General features: G+C 42.7%; 1 protein-coding gene across 3 annotated transcripts in view; it reads left to right on the forward strand.

The window, feature by feature from the left end:
* Positions 1-21,023, forward strand: part of HK1 (hexokinase 1) — an 82,940-nt gene that overhangs the window by 43,438 nt on the left and 18,479 nt on the right. For 2 of the 3 annotated variants that reach the window (XM_006273476.4, XM_059729890.1), the window contains exons 5-10: positions 5,823-5,918; positions 7,507-7,606; positions 7,696-7,879; positions 13,900-14,055; positions 17,835-18,068; positions 19,484-19,788. In XM_006273476.4, coding sequence (XP_006273538.1) covers positions 5,823-5,918; positions 7,507-7,606; positions 7,696-7,879; positions 13,900-14,055; positions 17,835-18,068; positions 19,484-19,788 — 1,075 coding nt within the window. The remainder of the gene's footprint in view (positions 1-5,822; positions 5,919-7,506; positions 7,607-7,695; positions 7,880-13,899; positions 14,056-17,834; positions 18,069-19,483; positions 19,789-21,023) is intronic. The other variant, XM_019484378.2, reaches the window with a different exon arrangement.

The raw sequence follows: 21,023 nt of genomic DNA on the forward strand, positions 1-21,023 counted from the left end.
AGAAAAGAGAGAGAGAGCACTGGGATCTCACCAGTCCAAGGTACTCAGGCTGCAGAGCTGACAGGCACAGTCCGTAGCACAATTCTTGAAGAGAGATGATCTGTTCTTCCAGCGTCCCAAGAACGACAGGGGATGGTATCAGCACAGGAGTTTTCTTCTTCCTTCCCTTCTTCCTTCTTCTTGAAGCGCACACACTTTTACAGATTTTTATACCCTCAGTTCAGCTGTTTCGAAGCATCCTTAATTGTGTAAATCATTGTCTTTTCTATTGACGAGGGGTTATCTGGTTTGGAACATCTCAAGAAACTGATTGATAATCAGGAAACACATAAGATTAGGGAGTAACCAAATACTTGGGAGCCAGCTTGAGATTCCTATGGATGGCAGATAACCACGAGGTATCCCATCGGTATTCTTCAGAAACAATAGATAGCTTGCAGCATCAGGATTTTGGATTTTTACTTGTTATGCACAAGCCTCAGCTTAGCATGACTTTTCCAGATCTTACTATAGTCTTTTAACAGACTTAAAGCAATTATTGGGGTGTTCATAACCTTTTGTGGAGAGGACTCCCACCAGTTGTCTCAGGAAAAGTATGACAACACCTGTGATTAGGGCTCCAACGGGCTGGACATTGTGATGAACCCTTAACCATTGTTCAAATGTTGCCCATACCCCCTCTGACTCGGTCTCTTGCCTCAGCATTCCCTAACCCGGCAACCGAGTTTTAGTCAATCAAGTTTAAAGAGGCCTCCCATAGTGGGACTGGGGAATGTACGGCCCGAGATGCCTATTAAACTTAGAGGTTTGTGTGTGTCTGGGGGGGGGAGAGTCCTTAGTAAATCCAGATTAGAACTGGTCTGATAAATGCTGAGCTGGGTGTGTGTGAACATGGGTTGATTAACATTTGGAGCACAGATTCCCCATCATGCAGTGCTCCCCTGCTTCTCTGGTCCCAGAATTCACTGCTGTCTCTGCTTCAGGCTTTCTGTTCTCCATCTCTCACGTAAATGAATGATCATCTGGTTCCATCTTGGATGCAAATGAGACCTAGGGCAGTTGGTTCACTCTTGTCACCCTTATCTGGAGGGTCTTAGGTGTGTCTCTCACTGCATCTTAATCAGTTTCATTTATGTAGTGGAGGAGAGGGAGGGGGGGGTGAGTCCTTGGGAGTCAGACTGCATCCTGTGCCAGGGTTGCCCAAGAACACACAGCTGAGACGTAACACCATCCTGGCATGAGTTGGAAGTGTAGACCTAGCCTTTGTGACAAGTGGGCAAGCCGCTTATTTTGTGTGTGTGTGTACTCACGCGCATGCTCGTGCATGCCTGCATACATTTGTTTACTCAACTGTGAAGTGGAGATAATATTTACCATGTAAAGATGTTGTCAAGGTTATTCACAGAAGTTTTAAAATGCTTTGAGATCCCTCAGTGTAAGTTTGTAATGAGAGCAGTCTTCAGGGAGTTTCAGGAGTTCAAGCAGCAGCTGGAAACCTGTCAGAAGAAGCAACTACACTATCAAGTTGTATGTTATATTAGTCATCAAATGGGAATCAGGAGCTGGCATATGACTAAAAAGTCCCATGGATAATATCTGGGCTGGAGAAATGTCAGCTGTATATTTAGTACTTCCCTTGGCAAGAAACTGAATAAACTGGGCAGTTAGGGACATAGGGCTAGAGTGGACCTGCTGGATCATTAAGTCCAGTTCTCTCCTATTGCAAGCAATCACATCATATAAGGCACAGATAGAAGTTTGTTTGTTGTGCAGTCAGCCCCTTGAAAGCGCTCTACAGCCATGCCCTTACAGACGTGCGTGGTTGCAGCACGCTTCAAAAGGGCCTGATCCCATGACAGTCTGAGCCTTCATTATGTGAGGGTTCAGATGAAGGCACTCCAAAGCAGAGTGCCTTCATTAATTTGTGTCTCAGCTCAGCCCTGCTCCCAGCGCTATCTTCAGAATGGGGGTGGGGGGAGGGAGGGAGTGGAGAGAGTTGCCTCTGAGGTTTTTTTCAGCCAGCACTGGACGCCCCTCCGAGGTGGCTCCAAGCCACCCACTTCACCCTCCAGTGCTGACTGAAAAAACCCTCCAGACCGAGCTCCTTCTGTTCCCTTCCCCCCACTTCTCCTGTTCTGAAGACTGCCTGGGCTGGGAGAGGGGAGCGGCAGGGCTAGGGGAGAGTGGCTGCAGACTTGGAGCCACTCCCAAATTGTAGCTGAATCCCACAACCCCTGGGACTCGGCACCAAACGTCTGTTGTGCCCAGGGGATCGCTGTAATTCATGGCACTTCCTGCAAAGCACTTAGTTACAGTGGGGAGCTGCACTTCTGTCTGTGCCCATAGTCCCTTTAATAAACAGATGAAGCTCCATGTTAAAAGTAGCTAGGCTTTTTGCTACCACTTTTCCTGTGGAAGACTATCCCAGAACCTCATCTCTCTACTATTTAGAAATCTATTTTCCAGCTTTAATTTATTCATGGCCAGTTAATATCTGTCTGTTTGTGTGCCAGCATGTCCTCTAGCTTCAGTACTACTTTTCTCTCCCATCTGAGCCTTTTGCTTTGTTAAGCTAAACAAGCCAAGCTCTTCTAGTCTCCTCTCATATGACAGAAACTCTATCCCCTTCATCAATCCAACTTGCCCTTCTCTAGGCCTATTCCTGTTTGAATTCATCTTTCTTGAATGCAGGTGACTAGAATGATGCACATTATTTTTTAAACGTCAGTTTATTGGGCTCTCTTACCCTGCCTGGGCTTTAGCCCACTGGGCCCATGGCCCTTGCAGGGCTGCTTCTACCTACAAACTTCCCTGGGTCCCCACCCTGTCTGAATTTCAGCTTACCGGGCTCTTGCCCTACCTGGGCTTCAGCCCATCAAGCTCCTGCAAACTTTCCTAGACCCCTGGCCCTGTCTGTGTGTCAGCCTACCTGGCTCTTGCAGAGGTGTCCCTTGGCTTCAGTCCCTTCAGCTCCAGTACAGAGTACCTTGCTGGCACTCTCCATGGCCGCTGCCTCCTCTTTAAGGCACTCTGAAACTTCATTGTTAAACCAAAGCTTAAACCTAAATCAACCAATCTATCTCAAACCTTAAACCCCACCTTGGAGCTCTACATTACTGCAAAACTCTATACTCAGTCAGCTGGCTTCCTCTCAGCCTTTGAGGTAACTTTCTAGGTCTGCAGCTTTTCCTTTGTCAGCTATGCTGACAGGAGCTCCTCTTTTTTAGGAGTCAGGACCAGACTGGAGTGTCTGGCCTCAGAGCTGGATTTATCTTCCCCTGGGCTCCACCAGCAGATTAACAAGCTCTCTCCCTTCTGCTGCTGCCTATCTAGCAGTGTTACAGTCTTCACCTAACTGCTCCAGACTCTGCCTCTTACCTGTCAAGCAGTTACTGGTAGATTTGTGGCTTCTGTCTTTGTGCCCTTTCAACTTCCTACATTCTGACAAATTACCCAATTCAGCCGCTTCCCAATTGCAGCCATATAATGTTGCTCTCTTACTTTTTAAAATAGCAAGGGGTAGGGCCCCTGTTAAGCACAGCTGTGTCATACTGGTGGTAGTATGATAGTCCTCTTGTTACCAGATTTTAATATTAGACTTTAGGTAGTGGCACTGACTTCGTAAATGCTTGAACAAGAGCAGTTCATTCTCTGAAGAGTGTTTATTGAGCATAACAATTTTCAGCTTCAAGCATATGACAAAGAACAACAGAAAACTTCACCTAAGCTAAGACACAGCCCAGTAAGGCATGGTGACAATACACACAACTTAGTCTAATTTAAAATGCAATATAATAAACCAAAAAGACAACAGAAAGCCTTTGCATGAATCTTTCTTAGTCACAAGGGCAAAGTGTCTCCTTATAGCCAGGGATTCAGAAGGTCCTTTTGGGGAATCTCTGTGGGTCTTGTGCACTGGGGTGGAGATTCCACAGATCTCATCTCTGCCTGGGTTTTTATAGGCAAATCTGCATCTTCTTACCCTTGGGTGCCTTGACCATAGTCACATATAGCACACCCTTCATGTATAGCATGCCTCTCATGCATTCAGTCTCTCACCTCTTACAGGTTCTGCTTTGAAATGTCTATGTAGTCCTCTGCTTTCTTTGGTCACACCAGCCCAAGCAGTCCCCAGCTCCCTTTGCTCTGTCTCCGACATATACGTATACATTGTGCCAGGTCTTTTCCAACATTCTTGTTTGTGCATGCACACCATTCAATCACTGGTTCTGTTGTAAGAATATTTACCTCATGAGAAAAGATTAGGGCAAAGGGTTATAGACTTATTTCTGTAGAGCCATTCATGTATGTGGTTCTGTGTAAGTAGTAAAAATAATTCAAGAAGAAGAGTTTGCATCCTGTGGATATGAATTTGCATTGGCATATACAGAAGTGTGTCCCTCCACCCACAGGTAGACTTGCTCTCAGTTCTAAAAGATCTTGTTATAGATCCTTAGTGATTTCGTGGGCACGAGAAGCTATTTAGGAACTTGTGACAGAGTGTGTGTATATATGTGTATGTATGTGTGCTTTGGAAAGAGTAAAACAGTCTTTAAGCAGAGCAGCCTTGAGAAATCTTTCTCTTGTGTTCGCTGAAATAAAACTGTCCAGTTTTCAAGAGAGGAGAAATTATTCTTTAGAAAGAGTTTGTAAGGTGTGGCAGCCAATTGTTTGAAGAGGAGAACCTTGTATATCTACAGGAGGGTTGTGGTCTGGGGGTGGACACTTTCTTCTTTCCATTATTATTATTTCTTCTTTCCATTTATTATTTATTCACTGAATGCCCCAAAATGAGCTAGGTGCCATCCAGACGCACAAAAACCCCAGGCATAATGTTTACCTTAAGGGAGTTTGTAGCCTAATTAAGTCAATTTACAGATAAACTGCTGAGTGAGGGATGCAATACAAGGGGTTTAAATTTTTTTTATTTGAACTATATTTTGTCCTCATCTGGATAATTTAACATATGTACCTATTTGTATCTATACTTGATTTTTGTTGAACTCTATTTTAAATCTTTTTTTCTTTTTATTCATCTTCAACCATTTCCCTTTTCAGTATTCTAATAATTTTTAACCCACATTTTTTTCTTAGTGACTCTTACACACAGCATTTTAAAAATGATTTTTTTATATAGTCATTTATGATTTATTGGATCTCTTGCATATTTTAATTTCTTAATATCTTTAACCTAATGCTTTTTAAATTCCTTTTAAATCTTCATTATATTTCCAGTATTTCCATTTAACCTTTTGAGTGATTTTTCTCCCCCCCCCCCCCCAAACCTTGCAACTGAGACATGCCCTGCCCATCTCTGCTCTTCCCTGATGAGAGTCAGTACTGGTGATGAATGGTTTGGATGATTCTTGGTATAATTAGCTCAATTACCTTCCCTGACACCAACTCCAGTCCTTCCCACGTGAACCTTTTAAGTTTCTTTATTCAGTCTCACTTGCAATAGAAACGCTTCTGGGAGCTGCTGAGTCCCAGCTCTTGAAAGATTGACACCAAAGGGAAATTGGAATGAAGGAGAAGGAGCCCAGTCATGAAATGGCTCCATATATAAAGTGGGTTGCAAATTTGATATAAAAAATAAATAACGAAAAAGTCTTTGGAAAATCTTGCCCTATTTTTTTTAACCAACTCTAATAAGAAACAAAAAACATTGGTCATCAAAATGGGATGGTGTGGTGAATAAAGATAAAGATTGTCCTAAACAAGGGATTTGAAGTTACATTTGAAGTCTTATTTTTAAGAAAAATTGCATTTTTTTTTTTTGTTTCTGATTTAATAGTGTATTTAATGTTACTCTTCTTTATTAGGGTATTCTGATAACGTGGACAAAACGCTACAAAGCCAGTGGAGTTGAAGGAGCAGATGTTGTAAAGCTACTTAACAAGGCAATCAAGAAACATGGGGTAAAGTTGTTTAGTCTACTGCATGTCTTGCAATTTCTTGTATGACTTTACTAAAAGCCAGGTTGTTCTCCCCATACTGGTCTGCATACAGACATTTGGGGAGGTTAGATCGAGTTAAAAATGGCCACCCAGTCTAAGGTGCAAGTTAGGATGGGGTGGGGTTGGGCAGATAAGAAGGAGGCAAGCAGGCTCTGGGATGGGAATGGGGATCTGTGGGTAAATAGGGAGACAGGCAGGATCTGTGCAGGAATTGGGGAGGGCAAGTACAGTCTACAGTGGGGATCGGGGGTAGGTTGGGCCTGCAGAAGGGATCTGGGCAATTGGGAGACAAACAGGATTTGCAGGGTGGGGGGAGAGGGAGAAATCCTAGGAGCAAGAGGGATCTGCAGCGGGTTGTTGTTTTCTTGGGAGGAGTTGTGAACTCACTTCTTTGAAAAGAACAACTAATTTGTCCAGAGTATGGAAGTATATGGCATACAAAAATTCTTATAGTGTAAGGTACTCTCCAAACGGAATATAGATACTTGCCTCTAGAATGTGCATGTGGTATGTAATAGGAAAACAAGTTTATCGCTGTTGTGTGAAAGTTTGATTTGTCATGACACTCTTATCGTGACATCAGTTGTACATGAATAAAATTAAATTACTGTCTTGGAATATTTAGCTAATAACATTGCTCCAGATTTCTACTCTTAGTAAATGTGCTATCAGCATGGTAGTCCTTTAATGATGTTACCTGTAAGTTCTGTCTCCGAGAAACAATTTACACACGTGAATAATACAGTCTTGTGAGTCTGCTAGTCTTGTGAAGTTCAGTCTAGTTTGAAAATGGAACTCTCTTTTGAAACGGAACAATTTTTGTTCTGTTCTAGCAGTAGTGAAGTTTTTAGTAGCTTGATTTTGTCTTCATCAAGATACCCTACTGCAGTCAAGTACTTTTATTACATTTCTGAGAAGATAAAATAACACATCAAATAATCTGCCTTATGAAAGTTTATGGATGTATGTATTTGATAAAATCTTAAATGTCATTGTTTAAAATAAATCCTTGATGTGTCTCTATGTTTTCAGTTAATATTGCAAGAAAGTTGTACATCTGTAGAATACTTGGAGACTCATTTATGTCCCTTATTCCCCCGCAAAAAACAAAACAACTTTATCAAATTGTGTAGAGCAGAAGTGATCGCAATCAGGAAGCTGGGATTTTTTTCTGGCATTTTGTTATGTTATATTACCCAACGGCAGGATCTTTGCTCTTTAAGAATTATTCTACAAGTTGCTTGTCATTTTATCCACAGCATTAACCTGCTTCCTAAACTCTCACAATCATCTCCAGTTCATTACAAACACAAGATTGTAATGTCAAGTAGAGAACAGGCAGGAAGACTAGACAGGATTTTAAGTACAAAGTCCCTTAAGCAATTTGTGTACTTGCAGTAGTAGAGAGAAATGCTTAGTGTAAGCAGTTATTGCTAAGTACAGATTGTATTTTCAAGGTGTTGTGTGGTAGTGACATCTTACATTGATATTGATATTAATATTTTAATGAGGGTATGCGATACAAATAAAGTTGTGTTTCCTTCTTCAGGACTATGATGCAGACATCATGGCTGTTGTAAATGATACAGTAGGGACAATGATGACCTGTGGGTTTGATGATCAGCGTTGTGAAGTAGGCTTGATTATAGGTAACACTTATTTATTTACTACAGTGTATGCATAGCATTTTGCTCTGGTTGGCTTGTTTTGTTAATGTCTATTATGCCTGTTCCTAAAGGTACTGGCACCAATGCTTGCTACATGGAAGAAATGAGACACATTGATTTGGTGGAAGGTGATGAGGGGAGAATGTGCATCAACACCGAGTGGGGAGCCTTTGGAGATGATGGGTCACTAGAAGATATCCGAACTGAGTTTGATAGGGAGATTGACCGTGGTTCTCTTAATCCTGGAAAACAACTGTGAGTGAGACTTGAATTTGCTTTTCTACTGACACAAACTGATTTAGAGTAAATTATAAACATTCAGTAAAGAGATCACAATTGGGCAGCATAATGTGGTTAAATTGGAGGCTGGACAGATATTTGGCTGGGGTGATATGATCCCAGCACCCATGCCTGCCTGGGACGGGATCAGACCTGATGATCTGCTTAGGTCCCTTCTAACCCTAAGTACTATGATAAGTCTCTCATATCTACTTGGAACTATTCCACTTTATTGTATGTTCAGCGAGGCTGTTGGCAGGTGAAACTTTGCAAAATGGGCAAAATGGTTTGGGGAAGGAAAGAAAGCATCCCGAACGTTCAGCCACTGTTCAAGTGAACCCGTTCAGAACACTTTATTCTAAACTCTGCCTCTTGCACTTGCTGCTCTCACCCTTCCATGCTTTTAGTAAACTCATGTCTTGCACTTTCTCAGCCCACCCACTTTTTTCACCTTCTTCTCTCACAATACTTTCAGTGGGCCCTTACCGCCTTTCTTCCTTTGATACTTCAGAAAGTTCAAATTGCCACCTCATTCCTTAACGTGTTTAGGATTAGTCTGTAGGGCAGAACTCGGTTATTCTTTCTGCTGGGCCTTGGCCATCGGTCATTTTAAATATCTTGCACTATGAGGCCTCAGTAAAATCAATGCGCTTTGCTTTTTCATCCCAGACAGTTCCCCTCCTCCAATGTACCCAGTTCATCCCTTCATTCCAAATAGCTGTTTGGTTTCTTTTAAAACTCCTACATTTTCAACAGGCTCTAGTAATTCCATCTTCCCAACAAGCTATAGTAATTTAGTAAGCCTGAGGCTGCTGAAAGAAAATGAGTCAGGTTGAATTGCTACTGGGTAATGAATCAAATCCTTATGCAGGTGCTCCAGTGGGTAGAGGTGTAGGAGCAAGTTGTGCTCCCAGGCTAGAATTCTATTTGTGCACTATATGTGATAGGGAGGAGGAAACGCACTGCACTGTCCACTAAGGGGTATCAAACTTATGGTCTGTGGAGTGCATCTGGCCTGTGGAGCCATATGATCCAGCCCAGGGGCTGCTGGATCACTCCATACATTGGCCCTAGCTTTATATGTTGTGGGTTGTGACTAGACCTGACACTGTATGCTCTGCATGCATCACAGGGGGGCAGTCTGGGGTACGCGCTGCATACAGTGCTCTGCTGGACTGGCCCTGCATGCTAGCTCCAGGTCCAGTCTGGATTGAGTCATACTGGAACCAGCATGAAGGGCTGGTCTGGTGGGGTGCCATATGCAGCATATGCCCCATGCCATCCCCCATTGGCGATGCGTAGGGGATGCATGCGTGTGCACATGCACCCCCTGAGAGTGATGGTGCACCCCATATGATCACCACTTGTCTCCTTTCCTCCTCTCCCCAACCCCCCATTGCTGATATTGCCAGCGGTGTCTGTGGGTGGTTGGCAACCACTGCTGGCTGCCTGCCGCCCCTGGCCGGCACTCGCCACTCTCCCCCTGCTGCTGACAGCACCGGCAGCGTTTGTGGGAGCTCCCTGCTTGCTGCTGCTGTGCTGCTCCTGCCAGCGCCACCGTGCCCCTCCCAGCTGGCAGGGGCATGTGTCATTCATGCAAGCCTCCTTTGCTGTGTGCAGTGCACACAACCAGTCCACCCCCATGTACTGCGTGTACTGGCCCCAGGGCTTGTTGTGCATATAACGTGTGGGGCCAGTACAGGCTGAGAAATGTATAAGGAGCATGGGCTGGATGTAGCACTGCATGTGGCACAGGTTGTCTAGGGTGTGGGCTGCATGCAGTACCCCAGACCTGACCTTCTGTGCTACCTGGAGTGCTGGGTCCAGCTTGTGTGCTATGGGCAGCGCACACCCCATGCTGCCCTCGTGTGCCTCATGCACAATGAACCCTAGGACTGGCATGTGCACATGGGACATGGGGCTGGACTGCTGCACTGCTGTGTCCAGAAAAGTTATAAGCAGAAGTAGCTCTTTTCTCCCTATACTGTAGCTTGGGAACCCCATGACTTAAGGTCATACTTTTGCCCCATCCATTGCAGAAAGATTTCTTGGGCTCTCAATACTGATCATATTTGGTCCAGGTAGAATCGCAATTATGTTGTCTGGGATTTCTTTCAACCCGAACGAGTGCTTGTACCCATTCAGGCACTCTTGATATTAGGGCTTTGGAGTGGGTTGCAGATTACTCAGCTCAAACAGTCTTTGAAAGCTCAGCACAGTCTTTATTTCCTGGTCACATCTGCCTCACAGGAAACAGCACAAGCATAAGTCAGTAATAAAAGAACAAATATAAATATAGTCCACAAGGGGGGTTAACTTGCAGCTTGGGACCTTTTCTCAGACCTTAAGAGGGTGACTTCAGCTTTGTGCTGCTCCCTCAGCACTGTAGTCTTTCCTGTCTCTCTCTGGTACGAGTTCCCTGGTTCGCTATGGCCTTTTCTCAGACCCCAAGACTACCCTGGCTTGGTTCTGCCACCATTAGCCTGGTACCTTTTTGGTTTTTCTCTGTCTTTGCCTTTTAGTGCCTTTCCCTGGGAATCTTTTAACTTCCTTTGGGCCAGCCAATTATTTGCATTAGCTGGCCCAGTCTTCCAGGCAGTCCTGCAATTAGTTTTCACCATCCACAGCAGGGCTGTAGCCCCTGCAAGCCTGCAGACTGCTTCAGCCCAATGTGTGCAGCTTGCTACAGGCTCAGTATGGTTACAGTAACAAATCCAGCCTGATCCTTCATGAGTTTTTACTACTAGAATAAAATATCAATTTCCTTTACTAACATGTTGGGTAGAGCAGTCTTGTAGGCTGATACCCAGTCAGATTTGGTTAATAGATAAAAATGGGGTAGTTGTTTTTTTTTTTCCTGACTTGATTCAAATACTCTTCCTGGCTCATTTCTGTAATAGCTGAAATAGTTCATTTTATAGTATTCCCACAGTGCAGTATTGGTGTATAAGAGATTTTACATTTTTGCTCCAAAATTAATAAGAATTCATAATATGGAGAATGAAATTGTATAGTGCTTGGTGCTTTGTTTAGGTTGGGGGGTTGGAAAAACATTAGTCACATCACCATGCTCTTATAAGGGTTAACGCATTACTGAAATGTATGGTCAAGGAAAACTTGACTCTTTGCTTGAAGATCATGGTAGCAGTTCAATGAATTCTGTCTCCTCATTTTGTTTAAGGTTAATGAGGTAGTAGATAACCAGTATATGAACTGGAACTATAAAACCCAGAATGATTGTACTTCCCTTCAGAATCATCCTCAATAGCCATTGAAGGAGAGGGTAACTCTCTAAGGATCTGGAAATGCAGGATTTGGTCTGAATTATGAGGATCATTGGTATTGATATTGGCATTACTTTGTCAGTTTCAGTCCAGTGTAATTTACTGTTTTCTGCCTAGTAAAATTTGTTTTTTCTCCTGTAATGTGAAGCCCCTATTTAAATCGTATTAGTTTGTAATCTTAATTATCCTGCTGTAAGGGTTAGTGTTTCATGTTTGCTTCCAATTCTTCCTGTCATCAGTATCTGTGGGGGCTATTATATATATTTTTTTTCTGTTTCTTGTCAGTTCTAGCTCAGCTTTATTTCCTGTATTTAGTGTCCAGGTGTAGCCACCCCTGCCTGTTCTGAATCGTGATCCTGTGTGACTGTTTTGCGAGTTGGAGCACTGAAATTCTTCAATTTTCCTCAGATGAAGGATATATTTGGGTGTTTTATTTGGCAACTGCTCATTGTGATGCTTATATATATTTGCCTTATGCAGTGTGCACACATTGGGTCATAAACACAACTACATACCAAAGTTAACAGGTGTCAGATGCTCAGAATGAGGGAGTACGCTCAGGGGACTTCTGACAAGCTTTTGAAAAGTTGCACTGGGCTATATCTGTTTTATAGAGAGCATTAGACAGGCAAATGCCAAATCATACTGTTTGGATCATAATCAGTGTCTTGTACTAGTGAAGTATATTCAAGGTCATCTTCACTTTTAAGACTAAGAATGGGATGTTGAGTGTGTATGTAATAGGATATTTGATTACCCTTCTTGCTTGGCCACTGGTGGTAGTTTAACATCTATGAAAAAAAAATTGGCATTTGAAAAGGGAAGAAAGCTTTATATGAGCCTTGTCTCTGTCTTTGGTCTTTTGGAAGCAATGTGTTGCACAGCAGGCAAGTGGATAAAGACATGAAATTGAAATATGTATGTAAGAAATGCTTGAATTTCCTTTCTGAATATTTGCTACTTATGTTCTTTATGGTATTTCAAAACGTACTACTTCATATTTAGTAACGCATCATATATTTGGTACATGTATTTACTGAATGGGCTGGACCTTCAGTCAGGCTTTAGACCCAGCTTCCTGCAAACATACACAACTGCAGAACATGTCATTAATCAATGAAGATCAAGCAGACACAAACTAGGTATTGTATACAAGTCAGTGGTGTCAAATATATGGCCTGAAGGCTGGACCCAGCCCAGAGTTTCTTTATCTGGCCTACCTGTGTGGCCAGGGGAGTTGGCTGCCACAGTTGCCTTGGGCCCCAGTGAACATGGCAGTTGGTGGCAAGAGGATGAATGAGGGCTGACACAGCTCTAGTTAACTTCTGGCTGTTTCACTAGTTGCCACTGCCTTGACCCTACCTCTCCGGCTGTCGGCCCTTGCTGCATGGTTGTGCAGGAGCTAGAGCTGGAGCTGTTGCCTCAGTTCCAGCTCCAGTTCTGGCATGGGACATAAAGCATCAGCAGCTATATGGGGCATGTGGTGGGAGCTGGAGCCTCCACAGTGTGCTCTTGGTTGGATCAGAGCTGCCGCTGTGTGCTCCCAGTCCAGATTTGGAGCTGCCACTGCCATGACAGCTTCCTCATGCCCTAGTTTGGGCTGGACCCGATGATCTTCCAAGTCCCTTCCGGCCTTACAGTTTATGAGTCTATGAAAGTCTGGATCCAGCCTTCAAGGAGCCCTGCAATCCAGATCTGCCCTGGGGCACAGGGTGAGTCTTACACCCCTGATCTAAATTTTATATGGTTTCTAGGTCTGTATGAAGCTTCAGTCTCTGATTCAATTTGGTCCAATTTGGCAGCCAAATCTGAATCGAATCAGGAGACCCTTCAATCTCTTTGAATCAAATTGGAACCCTCTGAATTGATTTAGAGAGGTTTGACGATTTGGCCATAGAAAACATATAAAGCTGTATCTACATACCTTGAGGTACCAGGTGCGGCTTGTGAATGCTGAGATGGTGGGGCAGAGGGAGCATCCCATGTGGGAGGGGGGGAGTGCTCCCGTGTGCTTGGTGGCAGACCCGGAAGTGGACCATAAGTACTTCCAGTCCACTTCCGGGTCTGCTGCTGAGCATGTGGGGGATCCCCCTTTCCCCTTGGCTCAGCGACTGGTGCCTCCTGGGCCTGGGGGGGCACCTGGGGTCCCCTTGCAGCCAATTGCTGAGCCAAAGGGACATGAGAAGATCCACCACTGAGCGCGTGGGGGACCTTTCCGCACTCCCATGGGACACTCTGTCTGCCCCACCATCTCAGCATTCACGAGCCGTGCCTGGTACCTCGAGGTACGTAGAAAAAAATATAAAGCTGTGTCTCTGGCCGAATTGCTGATTCTCCAGATTAGAATCGAATTGGGACAGTGATCCGAATCACCAAATCGAATCACTGTCCCCGAATCGGGCCGAATCTGAATCTTAATCAAGTGTTGCCTGCTTTGCACACCCCTTATGATTTCACTGATAATTACTTCCATATGCAATTTTTTTTGCCTATGGAACAATTTATTTGTATTATGAGGGCATTTTCAACTTGGAATTCTTCACCTTTTTCACACTCATTAACTGATACTGCCAGACTTGTAGCAAATAGCAGATTCTGGCTCTGCCTCTTAGTGCCATAACATCAGAGGCAACATATGTATGGACTTTATCATTTGAATCTTCAAGGTGATTGTGAAAACATTTAACTTTTGTAATCTTGTTGTTGTTACAGATTTGAGAAGATGGTGAGTGGAATGTACATGGGTGAATTGGTCAGGCTCATCCTTGTCAAGATGGCCAAAGAAGGACTGCTTTTTGAAGGGAGAATCACTCCAGAGCTTTTAACCAAAGGAAAATTTGAAACAAAGCATGTTTCTGCCATAGAAAAGTGAGCAATTCCACATTTTTTAGCAAGCTTTCAGGCGCACTCGCCCTTCATCATGCATAGGGAGTCTCTGCTGGTCTGAGAGAAGCTAACAGTGTGCAGGGATGCCAGTGAAAATGTAAATGGATAGAGATAAACAAGACAAAGGGAAGAGCAGAGAAGGGGAGGGGGGACCAACACTGCTACAGCCAAAAACCCAGCAACATTTTTTGACAGCTTTTCAAGATTTGTGACCTTTCAAGAAGTTCTTTTATTAACTTCTTAATCAGTGCCCCTTTCTTGAATGGCAAAGCCTAGGGAAGTGCGAGTGCTCCATGGTAGCTGCTGCATGAACAAGGGGTGTCCATCTTGCTGTGTGAATAAAGCAGTGTCCTGTATTGGCAGGCTGTTATGGACACAACCCTTCTATTCCCAGCCTGTGGACAATGCTTGTATTCTTTATAAAGAGTTCAGGGTCACAGCTTCCAAATGTGTAAGGTAGAGCTTGCACACTTAACTTCAAATGAACCTAAAATTGAAAAAAAGAAAAGGAAAAAAGTAAAAATATGCCTAGGGGCCTTAAAGTGGTAGAAAGATAATTATGTTTATTCCCCCTTTACGGTTTCTTTACGCTGTCAGAATGGTGTCAAAGGAGGCTTTGAGTAAACGAGAATCAGGGCTCTAATCTGTTTCACAAGGTACACTGGGTGTTCCAGTTTATAAGGTATGTGGTCAAATCAAAATACGTCCACTAATCCTAGAGTAACGAGAGACTTGAGTAACTTGCAACAACAGCTATTGTATAGTGTTCTTTAGGTTTAGGGTTTTCCCCCAACCTGTGTTTCAGGGTGACTGGATTTGCTGTTGTTGCTTCTCATTTGCATTGGGATAGGCTGTTTTGACAACATTTCTGGCAGTTTTGCTGCCTGTGACTATTTTTTCCCTTCAGGACTGAGAGGTCATTATTAGAAACACTGCTCTGCTGATGCAATTTGCCATTCTTAAAATCTTATCTGTGTATGTTAGGAATGATAAGGATGAGCCATGCCTTTGCATAACTGTGAATATTTTGGACTGCTGTCCAGTCACAGCAGGTTATTAGTACTTCTGTTGAAATCTCTTTCTGCCATCTAGAACACTGCAGCTACTCTGTACCCCGACATAGCTTTTACATAGCAGAAATATAGGCAGATATTGCAGAAGGTCTGGCTTAGTGCATCTTAGTAAATTCTTGATTGGCTGGCATCTTTCCATGAAGTGCCATGAGTATTTACTGAGCTCTGTTTTGTTATTTTGCCAAAACAAAAGACATGAAAAAAGTATATGACACATTTCACCTAGTAAACAATGATTGATGTTACACATTGACTTATGAAATATGAGGTAGTGTTCGTTACAGTGTCAACACACTTTCAGGCATCTCTTTTTTTGTGTCCATTACTGAATATGTCTTACTGTGATGCATTTGAGTAATGTTGACTTCTCCAAATTTAGAAAAAACAATTTGCACGCTTCTAATGTGGCATGCACAATCAATTATAGATGCAGTATTGAGAGTACATCAGTACCTTCCACAGTGCCTCATACCATAAATGCAATATGTGGCTCACATTCCTGAAGCAATGACACAGTAAAAGTGAAAATCTATCCATCTCAGTTGCATGCATTTACACAGCAAAATGGTGAGTGCTGATTTTAATTCCTAATCTAAGGGCAAAATAAACTGTCATCAGATCACCTAAAGGTACATTCCCTATTTCTAGGGGCTGTATCTGTCAAATACCAGTTTTCTGCTACATACAAATGAAATGGGAATCATTGAGAAGAAAAATTTAAAACTTGGTTTAAAATGGCAAAATCGTGTGTGTGTGTGTGTGTGTGTGTGTGTGTATGCACAATTTGGGCATGTCTGTATCTGTTCTACTATAGTCTTGTGTCTTCAGACCACTGCCATCAAGCATACTTTGCCTGCCTAATCTGTGTTACACATTGTACCTGGAAGTGAGACTGTTAAACTGACTTTGGATCTCTCCCCATTTCTGTCCTTGAGCATGCTGGAGACCATAAACTTTTTAGAGTGGTAGCAGTCCCCCTCCATCCCCACCCCAGCAGATTTCCAGGTTTGGCATGTCCTGAACAGGAGCAGATGGGTGGGGCCTTGGCAGCACTCTTGAGCACTATGGAAGCAGTATACACGTACCGCCATGTCTTAGCTTGAAACTGGCTTAACAGAATGCACACAGGCTTTAGCAGAATTTTACTTTTAGTCTGAGAAGTAATATAGGAAATTTCAGCTCAAAAGACTTTCCAAAGTTATAACAGTCTAAAAAAGGCCCTTTAGAATGAAAATGCTTTTTTGCTATTGCTATTGACTCTGGTTTTTATTAAGCATGTGAGCATGGGATTACTAATATGCTTAAGTACCTGTTTGAATAGGGCTTCCTACATTCACACAGACTCACAGAATTTTCGGGCTGGAATGGAACTCGTGATATCATCAAGTCCAGCCTCCCTGCTCTGGGCAAGCAGATTGCTGGAGTCAAATAAACAAACAGCAAGGTGTGCGTCCCGTCTCTTTTTGAAGATCTCCAAGGTAGATGCCTACATCATCCCTGCTGGAAATTTATTCCGGAGTCTGGTCTCACAAACCGTGAAGAAGTTTTTCCTTATATCCAGTTTGAAACTTTCTTCTAGGAGTTTGACTGTTGCTCCTGGTTTTGCCCTGGGGCTCTTTGGTGAATTGTTGTTTGCCTAAGCCCTGATAATTTATAATGTAAAGAATCAACAAGGTGAAAAGGAATTTTAGTTTTTCCAGGCCTGTGCATGGTTGAGCACCTTAGTTGTTCTCTGGGTATTTAATGAAAGGAGCCTTTGTGGCATTGCTAGAATCAATCTTCCTTCGCTTTGTTGTTGGCAAATGCCTGTCTTCTGCACTTTGCACTCTGCAGTTCTGGCTTTATGATGTCATTTATCATCCTTCTCTTGACATTTGCTTGCTGTACTGTTGGGTGACACTCGGCAATAGCAATATGGGTATGCAATTTCAGTGTGCCTTGCACTTTCATTTCTTTTAATAAGGGAAACTCACTGGAGAGTAAACTTGTTCATAACATCTGGCACGAACGAAATTTTGCTTCCTTTTGGAGATGCGTCTTCCTAATACAGATATGTTTCCACGTAAATAGTGTATTTCATACCATAGGCAACATGTCGGGGGGGGCATAGGAGGGGCATGTACGTCTTCCAGTTTTCTGTGCTGACAGCAGGGCATGGGTCACAGGGCTGCAGCCTGGCCGGACGCAGGGCGTGGCAGCAGTATGAAATCTGTGCCAGCAGTGGGATGTGGGGCTATAGCTTAGCTGGACCGAACTGTCTGGAGCTGCACCCTCCCCATGTCAGGACTTATGCATAGCCTGTCTCTCGTACCCAGTGGAAAACTAGTTCTGAGGGATTCAGCAGCTATTACCTTCATTAATTATGTATTTGGGGTTGTGCTGACAGACTAGTTGAAGTTTTGTTGTACCAGTGATAGAAGCTATTTCATAGACTGTACATTTTGACTGGGTTTTATTGAAATACCATTCATTTTCAGCAAACTTTAACTGACTTGTTTTGTATCTTATTATTCAGTCCCATTTAACAGAGAGATTTCAGTCTTCTGATATTGCCTTCAAGTGGCATAAGGCCTGTCTCAGACCCTCGGAAGGTTGTCAAATGGCAATATGCCTGCTGTCAGCTAATGTTACTGTAATTTTATCTTTTCATACTAAAGCTTGCACTTTTAAAATATATCTATTTTGTAGAAGCAAAGAAGGTTTGAATAAAGCCAAAGAAATTTTGACACGCCTTGGTGTAGAGCCATCCCATGAAGATTGCATTGCTGTCCATCATGTTTGTACAATCGTTTCATTTCGTTCTGCAAATCTGGTTGCTTGTACCTTGGGTGCAATTCTGAATCAACTACGTGACAATAAAGGAGTACCCAGGCTGCGTACCACAGTGGGGGTAGATGGTTCCCTTTACAAGATGCATCCACAGTAAGTCCTGCTGTTCCTATAATTAATACTTGGCACCTGTTAGGACTCATCTTTTGCAAAGGTCAGACATGAAATATCAAGCCATCATTTTAAGAGGTGGTCTCAAGTTGAGTTACGTAAACAGAAGGGGTGTGTGTGTGTGTGCGTGTGTGTGTAAAAATTGAGCTGATCAAACAGCTTTAATAGAGAAGAGAAAAATATATTGCCTTTAACTGTTGAAATAGGCAGGGACTTTAGGAGAAAAGCAAAGGAAATTAGGCATTCAAGTCTCATTGAAGTTAATTGGGATTTGGACATCTAAGTTCCTTAAGCATTTCTGATAGTTTCAGAGGACAAGTTACTTGAACAAAAGCAATTAATATTCCAGGACTATAATTTTGTACCTGTGGGCTACACTCTGAGAAGATCTATTTGTTGTTTTTTTTTTTTCTGTTTAAACTGAATTAAAAAAAAATCTTTGATTACCTTATTCCTTTAGTTTTCTTGCTTAGACCTGGAACTTAGAAGTAACAATTTACTGTCTTCATTCTCTTGTTCTTTTTTAAAAGCAGCTGGAAGTACCTGTAGTTATAGCTCTTTATTTGGAGAAGTTAACAACTTCAGATAGTGCATAGTAGAGAGAAACACAGATTAAAACTGGGTATTTAGAGCTATTTAGGAAAGGATATTTTCCATAGAAATTAAACAAAGTAAAGAAACAGGAATATTTAGCTTGCTCGCTGTTTTATGGAAAATTGTTGGTGTTTTATTGAAAAAATGATTTTTTCTTAGTTGAACAACTGAAAATGCAGTACATTTTAGAAGAAATTAAAATCGTCCAGGACAAGTGTGTCTTGGAAAAAGACTGTTATCTTGACAAGTTCTTTTAGATATAAACTGTCCAGCATGGATCTATGGCTTACTTATTTTGGCTTTTTTAATTTATAAATTTAGGAAAAAAAAAAGACTGTTGAAGTATACTGTGAAACCAGGTAGGAGGACCCTTTAGTCGCAGGGGAGGTGCCAATACTGGCTTTCAAAGAAGCAGTTATTCAGATAGGCCTTGCTGTGCCATATTAGGCACGTGATATTCTGAATGTCTGGGTGTGATTGTCTTAGGTTTTTATTTAAATTCTTCAGTCTGTCTCTGGGATGAAAGGCTTCAAGTTGGCAATTAGTGGAACACCAAACTGCTTTAGCTTGTGTGATACAAAAAAGGCAAAGCCCAAGAAGGTTTGGAAGTGGTATATATTAGGTTGGGACACCTGCAAGGAAAAGTCATTTGTACTGCAGAAAGCAGGGACTGACTTTCCTTACTTTGAAACTTGCACTTTTAACCTCCAACACTTTTTGTGGCTGGTGATGACTAGGGTAGATTTTTTGAAGTGATCTGTTTTAAAAGAGAGGTTACTGTTTTTATGATCTCTTCTTCATAGATATGCCCGACGCTTGCACAAAACAACAAGGCGCTTAGTTCCTGACTCTGATGTGCGATTCCTCCTGTCTGAGAGTGGCAGTGGAAAGGGTGCTGCAATGGTCACAGCAGTGGCTTACAGGTTGGCTGAGCAGCACAGGCTGATAGCTGAAACTCTGGCTGAATTCAAGCTTACTCACGAACAGCTATTGCAGGTTAAGAAGAGGATGCGAATGGAAATGGAAGCTGGAATGAAGAAGAAAACTCACGATAGTGCAAAAGTGAAAATGCTGCCCACATTTGTCCGCAGCACACCAGATGGAACAGGTAGCTTTTATTATAGTTGAAGGAAGAAAAGCATATTAAATACACAGCAAGCTGCCCTCTGGACAGGTGGAACATGGGTGAGGCAGGGAAACCAAAAATATAAACCAGGAGATGAATTGCTAGTTTGTATATTTGAGGATTAAACACCATTAATGGATTAGTGTCCACAATAAACATAATTCTCCAAAAAAAAAAAAAAAAAAGCCTGTCAAAAGAAGAAAATTCTGAGTTAAGGCTCTGATGCAACATACATGTGTTTCCATTAGCGTGGCAGTTGTGAATCTATTCATATGTGTAAAGATAGCTCTTTGATTATGCTTTTCATATTTGCAGGCACTTTTTCCTTCATATAGGGTCTGATTCAACCTTATAAAGTTAGAGTTTTTTCCATCATCTTCAGTGAGCTTTGGATGCAAGTCCCATAGCAACTGATTCCCTTTTCCTGTCTGCTACACATCAGTTGATAACTACCTCAGAAGATGCCACATGTCTTCTGTCATTTGTAAGCAGCAAAGAAAGACATTGCAGCCTCCTTTTTCTTTCTAAGCATCCATTATTCATGGATTGTTAGGGTCTGGAAGGGACCTCGCAGATCATCGGGTCCAGCCCCCCAGCTCTAGGCAGGAAGATAACTGGGGTCAAGTGGCCCCAGCAAGGTGACTGTCCAGTCTCCTTTTGAAAACCACCAGGGTAGGTGACTGCACCACCTCTTGAGGGAGTTTATTCCACAGTGTGGACACCCTAACTGTGAAGGAGTTTTTTCCTGGTATTAAGCCTGAAGCGGCCTTCCAGGAGTTTGTATCCATTGGTTCTGGTCTTCCCCAGGGGTGACCTAGTTCACCAAGCTCCTCATGCACTCCCCTGATATAAGGATAAGCCACTATCAAGTCCCCTCTCAACCTTCTCTTCTTTAGGCTACAGGCCCAGGTCCCTCAGCCTTTCCTCATATGGCTTGCCTTGCAAGTCCCTGATCATACAGGTGGCTCTTTTCTGGACCCTCTCAAGTTTTTCCACATCCTTATCTAATTCAGTGGGTTTTAGGTGACCTCCTGCTGCAGTTGCAGAAGCAGGAATGCTAGCACCATCTGCTGGTGTACTGGAGAATTACTCACTTTCTTAGAGACTATAGTTCAGTATGGTACATGCAGTGCAAAGACTATCGGGTCTCCTCCTTTCTGAAGGAGCAACTGCACGTGAATGTATTTTTTTCTGCTCTTTTCAGTAAGCAGATAGAA

The sequence above is a fragment of the Alligator mississippiensis genome, chromosome 6 (genome assembly GCF_030867095.1).
Source record: "Alligator mississippiensis isolate rAllMis1 chromosome 6, rAllMis1, whole genome shotgun sequence".
In the NCBI taxonomy this organism is placed as follows: Eukaryota; Metazoa; Chordata; order Crocodylia; family Alligatoridae; genus Alligator; species Alligator mississippiensis.